At 40.6% G+C, this 13,001-nt stretch overlaps 1 protein-coding gene across 2 annotated transcripts in view; it reads left to right on the forward strand.

Annotated features, from left to right (window-relative positions):
- TANGO6 (transport and golgi organization 6 homolog) overlaps positions 1-13,001 on the forward strand; it is a 158,181-nt gene that overhangs the window by 48,320 nt on the left and 96,860 nt on the right. For both annotated transcript variants that reach the window (XM_069456750.1, XM_069456749.1), the window contains one exon: positions 2,477-2,611. In XM_069456750.1, the coding sequence (XP_069312851.1) occupies positions 2,477-2,611 (135 nt within the window). The remainder of the gene's footprint in view (positions 1-2,476; positions 2,612-13,001) is intronic.

The raw sequence follows: 13,001 nt of genomic DNA on the forward strand, positions 1-13,001 counted from the left end.
ATACTTTAAAAAATGACTCTGGATCGTTTGTTTGAAATTGTTTGAGGACACTGGCTTCTAGATAAAATTGAACACCTCCTACCCCATTCTTTGCTTACTAGAATTAGACTGTTAAAATGTAGGGGAAAATAAATCCCTGAGGAAGAAACATTTTGAGAAGTAGATCTAGGACTCCCTGAGATGGCCAGAAAGCAACAAATCATTTTTTATAAATAGAGTTTACTTTTTTAGAGCAGTTTTAGGTTCACAATAAAATTGAGAAGAAACTACAGAGATTTCCCTTTTACCCCCTGCACCCGCACATGTATAGTGTCCCCCATTAGCAGCATCCTCCACCAGAGTGGTACATTTGTTATAGCTGATGATCCTGTAATACATTGACACATCGTCACCCAAAGTCCCTAGTTTACATTAGGGTTTACTCTTTTTTTTTTTTTTTTTGTTGAGACAGAGTCTCACTTTGTTGCCCAGGCTAGAGTGAGTGCCGTGGCGTCAGCTTAGCTCACAGCAACCTCAGACTCCTGGGCTTAAGCGATCCTACTGCCTCAGCCTCCCGAGTAGCTGGGACTACAGGCATGCGCCACTATGCCCGGCTAATTTTTTCTATATAGATTTTTAGTTGTCCATATAATGTCTTTCTATTTTTAGTAGAGATGGGGTCTCGCTCTTGCTCAGGCTGGTCTCGAACTCCTGACCTCGAGCGATCCACTCGCCTCGGCCTCCCAGAGTGCTAGGATTACAGGCGTGAGCCACCGCGCCCGGCCTAGGGTTTACTCTTGGTGTTGTACAGTCCATGGGATTGGACAAATTTATGATGACATATATCCACCATTATAGTATCATACAAAATAGTTTCACCACCCTAAAATCCTCTGTGCTCCACCTGTTCTCTCCCTCTCCCCTACCTTGGCATTCCTTGATCTTTTTACTGGCTCTATAGTTTTGCCTTTTCCAAAATGTCATGTAGCTGAGATCATATAGTATGTACCTTTTCAGATTGGCTTCTTTCACTTAGTAACACGCATTTAGGGCTTCTCTGTGTCTTTTCATGCTTGACTGCTCATTTGTTAGTGCTAAATAATCTTCCACTGTCTGGATATACTACAGTTTATATATCCATTCACCTACTGAACGACATATTGGTTACTTCCACGTTTTAGCAATAATGACTAGAGCTGCTATAAACAACCATGTGCAGGTTTTATGTGGATATAAGTTTTCAACTTCTTTGGGTAAATATCAAGGAGGGCAATGGCTGGATTGTATGGTAAGAGTATGTTTAGTTTTGTAAAAAAATGTTAAACTATCTGCCAAAGTCGCTGTACCATTTTGCATTCTTACCAGCAATGAATGAGAGTTCCTGTTGCTCCACATCCTCACCAGCATTCCTAGTGATGTCAGTGTTCTGGATTTTTCAGACATTCTGATAGGTGTGCAGTGGTATCTCACTGATGTTTTAATTTGCAGTTCCCTAATGACTTATGATATGGAGCATCTTTTCATATGTTTATTTGCCATCTGTATATCTTCTTTGTTGAGGTATATCTGTTCAGATCTTTTGTTCATTTTTAATCAGACTGTTTGTTTTCTTATTGTTAGGTTTTAAGAATTCTTTGTGTATTCTGGATAACAGTCCCTTGTCATATATGTCTTTTGCAAATATTTTCTCCCAGTCTGTGGCTTCTGTCTGTATTCTCTTCATAGTGTCTTTTGCAGAGCAAAAAATTTTAATTTCAATGAAGTCCAGCTTATCACTTCTTTCTTTCATGGATTGTGCCTTTGGTGTTGGTGTTGTATCCAAAAAATTATCACCATACCTAAGGTCATCTAGATTTTCTACTGTGTTATCTTCTAGGAGTTTTATAGTTTTGCATTTTACATCGAAGTCTGTGATCCATTTAGAGTTGATTTACAAATCATTTTCATCTTTAATTTCCTGGCAAAATTCATGGAAAGTAAAGGAAATTGGATTAGTACATTAAAACATGTGGGAAAGTATAAAGTAGGCTTTCTCATTTATTAACTGAATGGTCTTGAACAAATAACCTTTTTTTTAAGTCTCAGATTCTTCGTTTCATGATGAGGATAATAGTACCGACTTCACAGAGTTAGTATGAGAATTAAGTGAGACCGTGCTTGTAAAACACTTAAGAGCGTACAGGTTGCTGAACACGTGGAGGCTCTGGGTGGGTGGCTAGCCCAGAGAGGGCATGGAAGCTCTGCGCCCCGGCCCCCATACCTTGTCCTATCCAGCTCTCCATCTGGCTGTTCATCGGTATCCTTTGTAATGAAGCAGTAAACATGGGGAAAAAAACCAACATTGTGCCTGGTACACAGTAGCAGTTGTTCTTGATGGTTCTTGCTATCATCATGTTGATGAAGAAGAAGACGAGCATATAGACATAAGATGTAAGGAGAATTTTGAAATTTTTTTTGTTCTTACTCCTCGCTGATTCTAAATTCCCTTCTTTGGTAGGTGGTGGACTTTGTGGCAGCAACACTGCAGAGAGCATGTGCGAGCTTGGCCCATCAGGCAGAGAGTACTGTGGAATCACAGACACTGAGCATGTCCATGGGGCTGGTGGCCATCATGCTAGGAGGAGCTGTCCAGGTGAGTTGTAGACTTGAGCCAAACTTGAATGGAGGGAAAAGAGAAGCAAAATGCCTGTCTTTTCTTCCATACCCTTGGGAGAAATAAGAATGGATATTGTACATAGGATAATGAGAATTCTCTCCAAAGTAGAGGACAAGACAATTATACCATTTCCGCTCTGTCAACTGAATAGACTTCACTGTCAAAAGGGCAGGGCCCTTTCCTACCTGATACAAGCTTGATTTGGAAACATGTAGCATGGTATTTTCTATCTGAGGCAAATAATACTTGATTCTCTGGCCTGATTGTCCCAAAGTGCAGCCCTCGTTTCTACTACTGTAGTCAGGGGGAAATCCTTAGTAACCTGCTGGTTGCTTAAGATCCATCTATTTTGAATAGCTCCAATGTAGCAGAGGATTCATTGTTCAACCCATATCACATAGCATGTTAAAATTTGCTTCTAGCTACTTTGAAGTGTATATGTCTTTTACATACTTAATTTGTAATTTTTAAGTTTATTCCTTTAAACAGTATTTATTGCCTACTTGCTGTGTGCCAGTTACGGAGCTAAGGTGTGGAGATTATAGCAGTGGGCAAGGCAGACAGGGTCCCTACCTTCATGAAGCTTATAGTCCAGTAAGGGAATGAGACACTAAATATATTTAAAATTGAATGAAGCGCCTTGAAGAGAGGTGAAGGCACCAATAGAACATAGTAACTAACCTAGGCTGGGAAGATTTCACTGAGTAAGTGTAAGGTTAAGCTAAGACTTGAAGGATTAACAGGAATTTGAGTGTGTGTACAGTGCAGATGGAGGAAGCTCTCCCCATTAAAGAAAACATCATATTTCAGAGGCTCGGAAGCAGGAAAGTGCTTGGCATACTTGAGACCCTGATAGAAGGCTGATATAGCTGAACTGTAGAGACCAAAGGGAAGAGTAGTGCCAGCAAGCGACAAAGATAGGCAAGGGCTAGGTCATACATGTGTGTATGACTTGTTAATTACATACCATGTTAGGTTAGGAGACTGCAATAGAGCAGAAGAGGCTTAGTGCAAGAATTATGAAATCCAACTTGAAATCAGCCTGCTCATAACCCTTAGCAATGAGTAGAGAACCCTCTGGGAATGGATTTTTGAGTTTGAGGATTCAAATCTGATCTGATTCTTAATATATAAGAATATGCCTCTTTCTAGCTGTCCTTAAGAGAAAAAGGAATTTTATCTGAGCCTGTTGTTAATGTGAAGCCCATCTCCTGGTAGATTAATTTTATATTCCCCATGTAATTTTTAAAAAAAGTTTTTGGTTCAGTTTCTAGAGCCGTATTACATCCCTGCTGTTAGAACTAGCAAGGAGGGGTTCACCAGTGGAATAGTTTTTTGGGTTTTTTTTAGAAATGAGGTCTTGCTGTGTTGTCCAGGCTGGCCTCAAACTCTTGGCCTCAAGGGATCGTCCCACCTTGGTCTCCCAAAGTGCTGAGATTATAGGCATGAGCCACCACACCTGGCCACCAATGGAATAGTTTTTCTTAAGATGTATTGTTATTGGATTTAGTTGGCTAGATTGATTTTCATTTTTCTGGTTAAGTATTAATTTGAATAGTCTTTGTTTCCATTAATTTAGAGTGCCTTTTTTTTTTTTTTTTTTTTGCTTCTCTTTATTTAACACTTATCATTTCACACCAAATCCCAAATGGAAAATAGATTACAGAAATCTCCATCTCCCTTTCTAGAAACTTGTTGGTGTGGGGCCGGCTGTGTACATTAGTCGTGTTCTAAGAGAGACTCATTTGACTGCTATAAATGTGGATCCCTTGCCTGTCCCTGCCTTTCTGTGAGCCATTCTGACTCACTGATTACACCCTGGATTCCTCTGACTTTGCAGTTAGTTAAGTGAACATAAACACGTCACCCCCTATACTTTTGCCCTAGATCTATTAATTTTTTTTTCCTGTTTGATTCATGGATTTATAAGTGGCTGCTATAATGCTGTTTTTTTTTTTGTCTTTGTATTAAAAAAGAAAGTCATGATTCTCAGTTTTGTTTTCAGTTGATCATTGTCAGGCTAAGGTCTTTGCTTTAGGCTAGAACATTATACTGTCCGTAACCCCTATCAGGACTTGTTGTTTTGGCTAATGAAACAAAATCCAACAGCATCTGAACATTTTTTTCCTTTTCTTTGTAATTTATGTAATTAAGATGATTATTATAACATTATATCTGGGAAGAGGAATTAATTTAGAAAAAGTATAGGGTTAAGACTGCTACCAAGGCAACCGTAATTCCAAATTAATTTTCTAAATTTCAGGGCTAGTCATCAGTAAAAGTATTAGTAACTTTTCCCTGTCCCCTCAAGAAGCAATTTCTGGGCAGGGCACGGTGGCTCATGCCTATAATCCTAGCACTCTGGGAGGCTGAGGCAGGAGGATTGCTCAAGGTCAGGAGTTTGAGACCAGCCTGAGCAAGAGCGAGACCCCATCTCTACTAAAAAAAAAAAAAAAAGTAGAAAGAAATTAGCTGGACAACTGAAAATATATATAGAAAAAATTAAACGGGCATGGTGGCACATGCCTGTAGTCCCAGCTACTTGGGAGGCTGAGGCAGGAGGATTGCTTGAGCCCAGGAGTTTGAGGTTGCTGTGAGCTAGGCTGATGCCATGGTACTCTAGCCCAGGCAACAGAGTGAGATGCTGTCTCAAAAAAAAAAAGCAATTTCTGCAGGATGCTGCAGGGTCCACTGGGTCCTTTAAAGAGCCCTCCCCAACCGTTTTGGCACCAGGGACCAGTTTCATGGAAGATAGTTTTTCCATGGGACTGTGGGGGGTTGAATGGGGTAGTGATGGTCTCGGGATGATTTAAGTACATTTATTGTGCATTTTATTTCTATTATTATTACATTGTATTATATAATGAAATAATTATACAGCTCACCATGATCCAGAATCAGTGGGAGCCCTGAGCTTGTTTTCGTGCAACTAGACAGTCCCATCTGGGGGTGATGGGTGATGGTGACACCCAAAGTTTGTTGCTTATGTCCAGCCTACTCCATAATCTCGTGTTGGTTGCTGTCACTGCAGAAAACCCTGCTTCACAAAGATAGGATGTTGGAAATGGAAGCAGGCTTTTCAGTGCTTTTGTGGCAATCTCAGGATATTCTGCCTTAACTTCAGTCTCGAACGTATGGAGATTTGAAGTTGTCTCAAACATACTTTTAAGGCCACCATCATTTGTGATCTCAAGCAGTTGGTCCTCTTCTAGCATGGACAAAGAATTCACCTGGCTTACTCACAGATGGGTTGTGGATCCATTCCTTCCCAGATCAGGGATCTTTTGAGGTTGGGAAGTAATGCTCAAACTCTTTTGAAAGCTGAGATAGGTGGTCATGCGCCAGCTGGGAGAAAGAAGGCCCTGGCTCAGTCTCTTTCAAAATCTCTGCTACTGTTTGAAACATGTCAAAAATCCGAATGTTCGCTCGTCGCCCCAATAATTCCAGTTTGGCTTTGAATGCAGCCACTTTATCTGCCGACTTGAACACAATTGTCGTTCTCCCCTGAAGTGACAGATTGAGTTCATCACACATCTGAACAAGTTTTGCAACCCATTCTATGTCACTGAAATGTGCTGCCAGTGGTGACTGTTTTTCTAAAAGAAATCTCTGGAGTGGCTCTCATAACTCAAAAACTCTGGCCAGTGATCTATGTTTAGAAAGCCATTTCCTGTGTATAAGAGAAGACATGTGTGCTCTGCATCCATCTCCTCACAGAGCTGCATGAACAGACGTGCATTATCGGCATGTACTTGAATGTGGTTGATGATTTTAATCACATCCTGCAAAACATTGTTTAGTTCAGGTGACATTCGGCTAGCCAGCATTTCTCTATGTTTGACATGGTGCATAGACTCACATTCAGAAGCGACCTCCTTGACCCGAGTAGTGAAACCAGAAAGCTGTCCAGTCATGGCAGCTGCTCCGTCCGTGCATACACTGACACAAAATGGCCAGTTCAGTTTTCCTGATATGTAATCATTCAAAGACTTGAATAGTTCTGCAGCCGTGGTGTTGGTTGGCAACAAAAGTGCACAAAACATATCCTCATACACATCCTCCTGAAAAATATATTGTACAAAAACAAGCATCGTTGCCTTGTTGTCAGTGTTGGTAGACTCATCAACCTGGATTTCATATCATGGTGACTCATTAATCCTAGCAATTGTGCCTCAGTATCTTCTACTATTTCATTAATTCATCTAGTTACGGTGCTAACCAAAAGAGGAACATGTGCCACCTTTTGAACTGCAGCCTCTCCTAAAAGTTCACAGCAAATGTCCTTAGCAGCCGGCAGGATCAACTCTTCACCGATAGGACAGGGCTTCTTAGCTTTGGCAGTACATTAGCCACTGGGAATGATGCAGTCAGTGCAGACACATTTGATGAAGTGGTGGCCTTTAGTAATTGCTTCTGTTAGTGTTCATGTTTTTTTCTTTCAGAAAACTCCAAAGGCTTGTCTTTTAATACAGGGTGCTTGGTCTGCATGTGGCGAAGCAGTTTTGAAGATTTGGTCGCCACATATCATACAAAGTGGGCTTGGAGAATGTGAATCACCTGTTGCAATGACCGTGTGATTTAAGTAGGACTCTTGGTATTTTCTTTAAATGCAGCTTTCATTTTGTTGGCAGTCTTGAGTCTTCTGCTGTCTTGTCATTGGGTCTTTACTCCTTTTCAAAGAACTCTCCAGTGACATTTGTCTTTTACTCATTTCTGCTTGAGTTAGCTTGTGGGCTTACCAACGCTGTGACTGAGACAAGTGTGCAGTGTGGGAAAGAGGCACGGATGGAAGTGGCAAATAAAATAATGGGCAGGCCACGTGTGGACTAAAGTAAGTGTCAGATTCTGACTTAAAGCCTGCCACCAGATGCAGCTGTACATTGAAGTACATCAACTTTCTTGCCACTATAAAGCCTACCACCAGATGCAGCTTAATTGTCACTTGCCACTCATTGATAGGGTTTTGGTATGAGTCTGCAAGCAATGATTTATTATGGTCTCTGTGCAGTTAAACCTCTCTCCTAATGATAATCTGTATTTGCAGCTGCTCCCCAGCACTAGCATCACTGCCTCAGATCCACCTCAGATCATCAGGCATTGGATTCTCATAAGAAGCGTGCAACCTAGATCCCTTGTGTGTGCACTTTATAGTAGTATTCAGGTTCCTATGAGAATCTAATGTCGCAGCTGATCCGACTGGAGGCAGAGCTCAGGCAGTGATGCTAGTGATGGGGAGCGGCCGTAAATACAGATAAAGCTTCCCACAGCGGTTCACCCACTGCTGTGCGGCCCAGTTCCTAACAGGCCACGGATGGGAGGTTGGGGTCTGCAACTCTAAAGCACTGCTGCACAAAGCTGAGCAGACCATTCTAGACACTTCTTTAGGAAAAAAACAAAACCATACTTTTCCAGGGAGGCAGCAGAGCCCACCAGTTCAAAGCTGGGCTCTGATTCTTTAAATCTAGATTCTCTTGGGCTGGGGGTCCATTATTGGGAGACAAAAGGTACATCTCTTCTCTAAAGGAGCAGGGGTCTTTAGCTTGGTGTTACTCTACAATGCTTAGGTTGTGTTTTTGACCAAAGGCCATTGCTCAGACTCGTTGGTAAAAACGTTACCCTGAGCATAGGTGTGTTTTAGGTGTTGTTGGCTTGTATATCAGAATCCTCCCAAACGCTTAGAGACTGGGATGGAAGTAGTGGTAAGCAAACTAGACATCTGCTGCAGAGTGGAAGAAAGGGAGAGAGGGAAGAGCCACGGAAACCTTTTGCATGCTGACTGAGGTGAAGTGGTTGACTCAGTTCCTGTTGGAATGCTGCCCTTTCTCTCCTCCACTGAGCTAGAGATGGGTGTTCTACAGAACAGCTTGGGAAAATTTCCATACTTCAGGCTACTCTATAGAACTTCAAAGAGCAGACAATGATTCTTAATTACTGTTGCTTTCAAGCAACCCACTTCAGAGATGTTTCACTTTTTGCCATATTTAAATCTACCATGGTACAAATTTAATAAACAGTTTTTGGGGCCGGGCGCGGTGGCTCATGCCTGTAATCCTAGCACTCTGGGAGGCCGAGGCGGGTGGATTGCTCAAGGTCAGGAGTTCGAGACCAGCCTGAGCGAGACCCCGTCTCTACTAAAAATGGAAAGACATTATATGGACAACTAAAAATCTATATAGAAAAAATTAGCCGGGCATAGTGGCGCATGCCTGTAGTCCCAGCTACTCGGGAGGCTGAGGCAGTAGGATCGCTTAAGCCGAGGAGTCTGAGGTTGCTGTGAGCTAAGCTGACGCCACGGCACTCACTCTAGCCTGGGCAACAAAGTGAGACTCTGTCTCAACAAAAAAAAAACAAAACAAAAAAAAAACAAAAAAAAAACAAACAGTTTTTGGATTGGTGGATAAATGGAAGGAAGAAAGAATAAAAGGAAGAAAAGAAAGGTGAATTTCTAACTAAGAAGGCTTGAAATTTTTTGTTTATCCAAAGGTCATGGGCTTTGAAAAGTTTAGAAACATTGCCCTCAGCTCCGGGTACACCCAAGGGAGTGCTGTAAATGTTAGTCATGTGTGGCAAGGGGAAGAGGAAAGCCACACATCTTGTTTCCACAGGCATTTGCTTGCTTATCCACTAGGTAATCTAGACTTTTCTCAGAATTTCCCTAAGGTGGAGGGAAGATTCAATCACTTATATATAGGTGATTAAACTGGCTAAAAAAAGCCCTCATGGGGAAAGTACAGTGCCTCTAATTTTACTTTTTAAAAATGACCTTTTGACCTTCCAGTTAACTAAAGACCCCTCTAATTCTTTTTTGCCTTCTTTATTTTTATTTTTGGAGACAGAGTCTTGATCTGTCGCCCTAGGTAGTCATCTTAGCTCACTGAAACCTCAAACTCAAACTCCAGGGCTCACACGATCCTCCTGCCTCAGTCTCCCAAGTAGCTGGGACTACAGGCATGTGCCATTATCAATTTTTCTAGTTTTAGTAGAGACAGGGGTCTCGCTCTTGCTCAGGCTGGTCTTGAACTCCTGAGCTCAGGTGATCCTCCCACCCTGGCCTTCCAGAATGCTAGGATTGTAGGTGTGAGCCACCATGCTTAGCCTCTTTTTGCTTTTGAGATTAAACCATCTATTTCTGGAATTGTCCTCATTGTGTTCATTTGTACACATTATTAAAGATTTCAGAGCTTTATATAATTTCGACAAAGTGATTTCTGTTGACACTAGTGGCCTGTGAAAAAGATTTCCATCTCTTTTAAATCACTAGAAGCATTGATCCCAGTGCTTCCAAAGGTCCAAAATCCTCCAGGACCACCAGTGGACAACTATGGCATCAATGGCATGCATCAATATTAAAGGATGAATTTTAGGCAAAGATTTAATCATTACATTCCAAAATATAACTTTTGTGATAATTTATTATTTTTTCATTTTATTTTTTCCTATGATCTTAGGCTTTACTCTAGGTTTCACACAACTTCTTTTTTAGGTACATTCGAGGACTTGAGACTAGGGTGGAGCTAAGTACATTGCTATTGTAAGTATAAAGATTGATTTATTTCTTTGGAACCTTTCTAGTGTTCTTAACGTAATACAGGGACAATAAATTTTTACTCAACCGCCATGTACATAAAGTCTGTGAAAGCACTTTGTATACTGTGATTGCCATTTGGTTTTCTTGCATCTGTGTAAGATTTTACAGCTTACAAAATTCTTATTTCATTTGATTCTCACAGTTAACCTTTTGCTAGGTAGGTAATATCAGGAATGTATTTATTACAGGTAATCAAAAACTCAATTAACAGTGGCTTAAACAAATATGGTTTAATAATCTCACTTAACAAGAAGCCTGCAGTTAAGCAATTGCTGGTATTTATTGGTCTAGCAACTCAACTATTCCTGTATCATCAAGGACTTGAGATATTTGTCTTTTTACTTCATCATCAATTTTTCTGTCTTTTCAACTTTGGCACGTCGGCTATTCTTGATCCTACTTAATTGCGTTCCGTTTGTGAGATGGCTGCATAGTTCCAGGCATTACATTTGAGATCAGGGCAAGCAGGAAGAAAGGATGGTGCTAGTTACAACTGTCCTCTTCAAACAAAAGTGTCCCCAGAAGCTCCCCAACAGATTTGCCTGTATATTTATTGGTCAAAATAGGGACCACTCTTACCTTCAAGGAGGGCTAGTACAGTGAGCACCCAGCTTTCCAGTGGGAGATGGCAAAGGAGAGGGGAAATGAGTTAGCCAATCAAGGTGGGCAAGTGTTAGTCCCATTTTACTACAGGTGAGGCCTTTGAGGCTCAGGGTAGTAGGGCTGAAACTTGAGTCCAGATCTGAGAGCCAGAGCCCAGTGCTTGCGTCTATCATACCACATTGTTTGAGAGTGTCTTAGAATTAACTCACTGAATAAATATACACCAAGTGCCTTTTTGCCCTCATGGACCTTAACTTATATTGGCTGTGATTAATTTGATGAATTCATCATTTTTTTTAAAAGATCCACATTTCCATATCTTTCTTTCTTTTCTTTTTTTTTTTAGAGATAAGCCCAGGCTGGAATGTGGTGACGCTATCATAGCTCATATCATAGCCAACAAATAGTTGGCACCTCTAGTCTTAGATTTCCCTTATTATTTTGATAGTGGGAAATCTATAGGTTTATCAAGGTGAAAGAATGTATAACTTTAATTGCCTTATAAACTGTTTGATTCAGAGTCCACCTGCCTGCTCACGATGATTAGAGAAGCTGCCCATTGAATAAGATGACTCTCAAAATGACTAAGAAGTCTGAAAACAGGGAGAAAAGATTTTTTTGTAATAGGCTTTATTTTTTAGAACAGTTTTAGATTCACAGCAAAATTGAGCAGAAAGTACAGAGGATTCTCATATACCCACTGCCCCCACACATGCACAGCCTCCCCCACTGTCAATATCCCACACCAGAGTGGTACATCTGTTATAATCAATGAACCAGCATTGACACATCATTATCACCTAAAGTCCACAGTTATATTAGAAGTCGGTCTACATTCTAGGAGTTTGGACAAATGTATAATGACATGTATCCACCATTATACTACATAAAATAACTACCCTAAGAAAATCTTCTGTGTCTTGCCTATTCATCCCTCCCTTCCCCCAACCCCTAGCAACCACTGATCTTTTTACTGTCTCCATAGTTTTGCCTTTTCCAAAATGGCACATAGTTGGAATCATACAGTAAGTAGCCTTTTCAGACTGGCTTCTTTGACTTAGTAGTATGCATTTAAAATTTCTCCGTGTCTTTTCATGGCTTGATAGCTCATTTATTTTTAGTGTTGAGTAATATTCTGTTGTCTGGATGTACCGCGGTTTACTTATCTGTTCACCTACTGAAGGACATCTTGGTTACTGCCGAGTTTTGGCAACCATGACTAGAGCTGCTATAAATAGCCAAGTGCAGGTTTTTGTGTGCACATAAGTTTTCAAATCCTTTGGGTAAATACCAAGGAGCACAATTGCTGGATCATATGGTAAGAGTGAGTTTAGTTTTTGTAAGAAACTGCCAAACTGGCTGCCAAAGTGGCTGTACCATTCTGCATTCTTAGCGGCAATGAATGAGAGTTCCTGTTGCCTCACTAGCATGTGGTGTGGTCAGTGTTTGGGATTTTGGCCATTCTAATAGGTGTATAGTGACATCTCATTGTTGCTTTAATTTTAGTTCCCTAATGACATTTGACATTGAGTGTGTCTTTGTGTGCTTTTTTTCCGTCTGTATATCTTCTTTGGTGAAGTATCTATTCAGGTCTTTTGCCCATTTTTTAATCAGGTTGTTCATTTTCTGATTGTTGAGTTTTAAGAGCTCTTAAACAATCCTTTTCCAGATATGTCTTTCACAAATATTTTCTCCCATCCTGTGGCTTGTCTTCTCATTTCCTTGACAGTGTCTTTTGCAGAGCAGAAGTTTTTAATTATAATGAAGTCCAGCTTATCAATTATTTCTTTCATAGATCGTGCCTTTGGTGCGGTATTTAAAAAATCATCATCATACCCAAGGCCGTCGAGATTTTCTACTATGTTAACTCGTAGGAGTTTTATAGTTTTGTATCTTTCAGTTAGGCCTGTGATCCATTTTTGGTTAATGTTTGTGAAAGGTGTATGTTCTGTGTCTAGATTCATCTTTGTGTATGTGGATGCCAGTTGTTCCAGCACCATTTGTTGAAAAGACTATCTTTTTTCTATTGGAATGCCTTTGCTCCTTTGTCAAAGTTCAGTTGACTGTATTTGTGTGGGTCTATTTCTGGGCTTTCAGTCCTGTTCCATTGATCTACTTGTCTTGGTAGGTTTTTTAGAAGAAATTGTTACATATAATAGATGTGAAAAATAGGCC

Source organism: Eulemur rufifrons, chromosome 23, assembly GCF_041146395.1.
Source record: "Eulemur rufifrons isolate Redbay chromosome 23, OSU_ERuf_1, whole genome shotgun sequence".
NCBI lineage: Eukaryota > Metazoa > Chordata > Mammalia > Primates > Lemuridae > Eulemur > Eulemur rufifrons.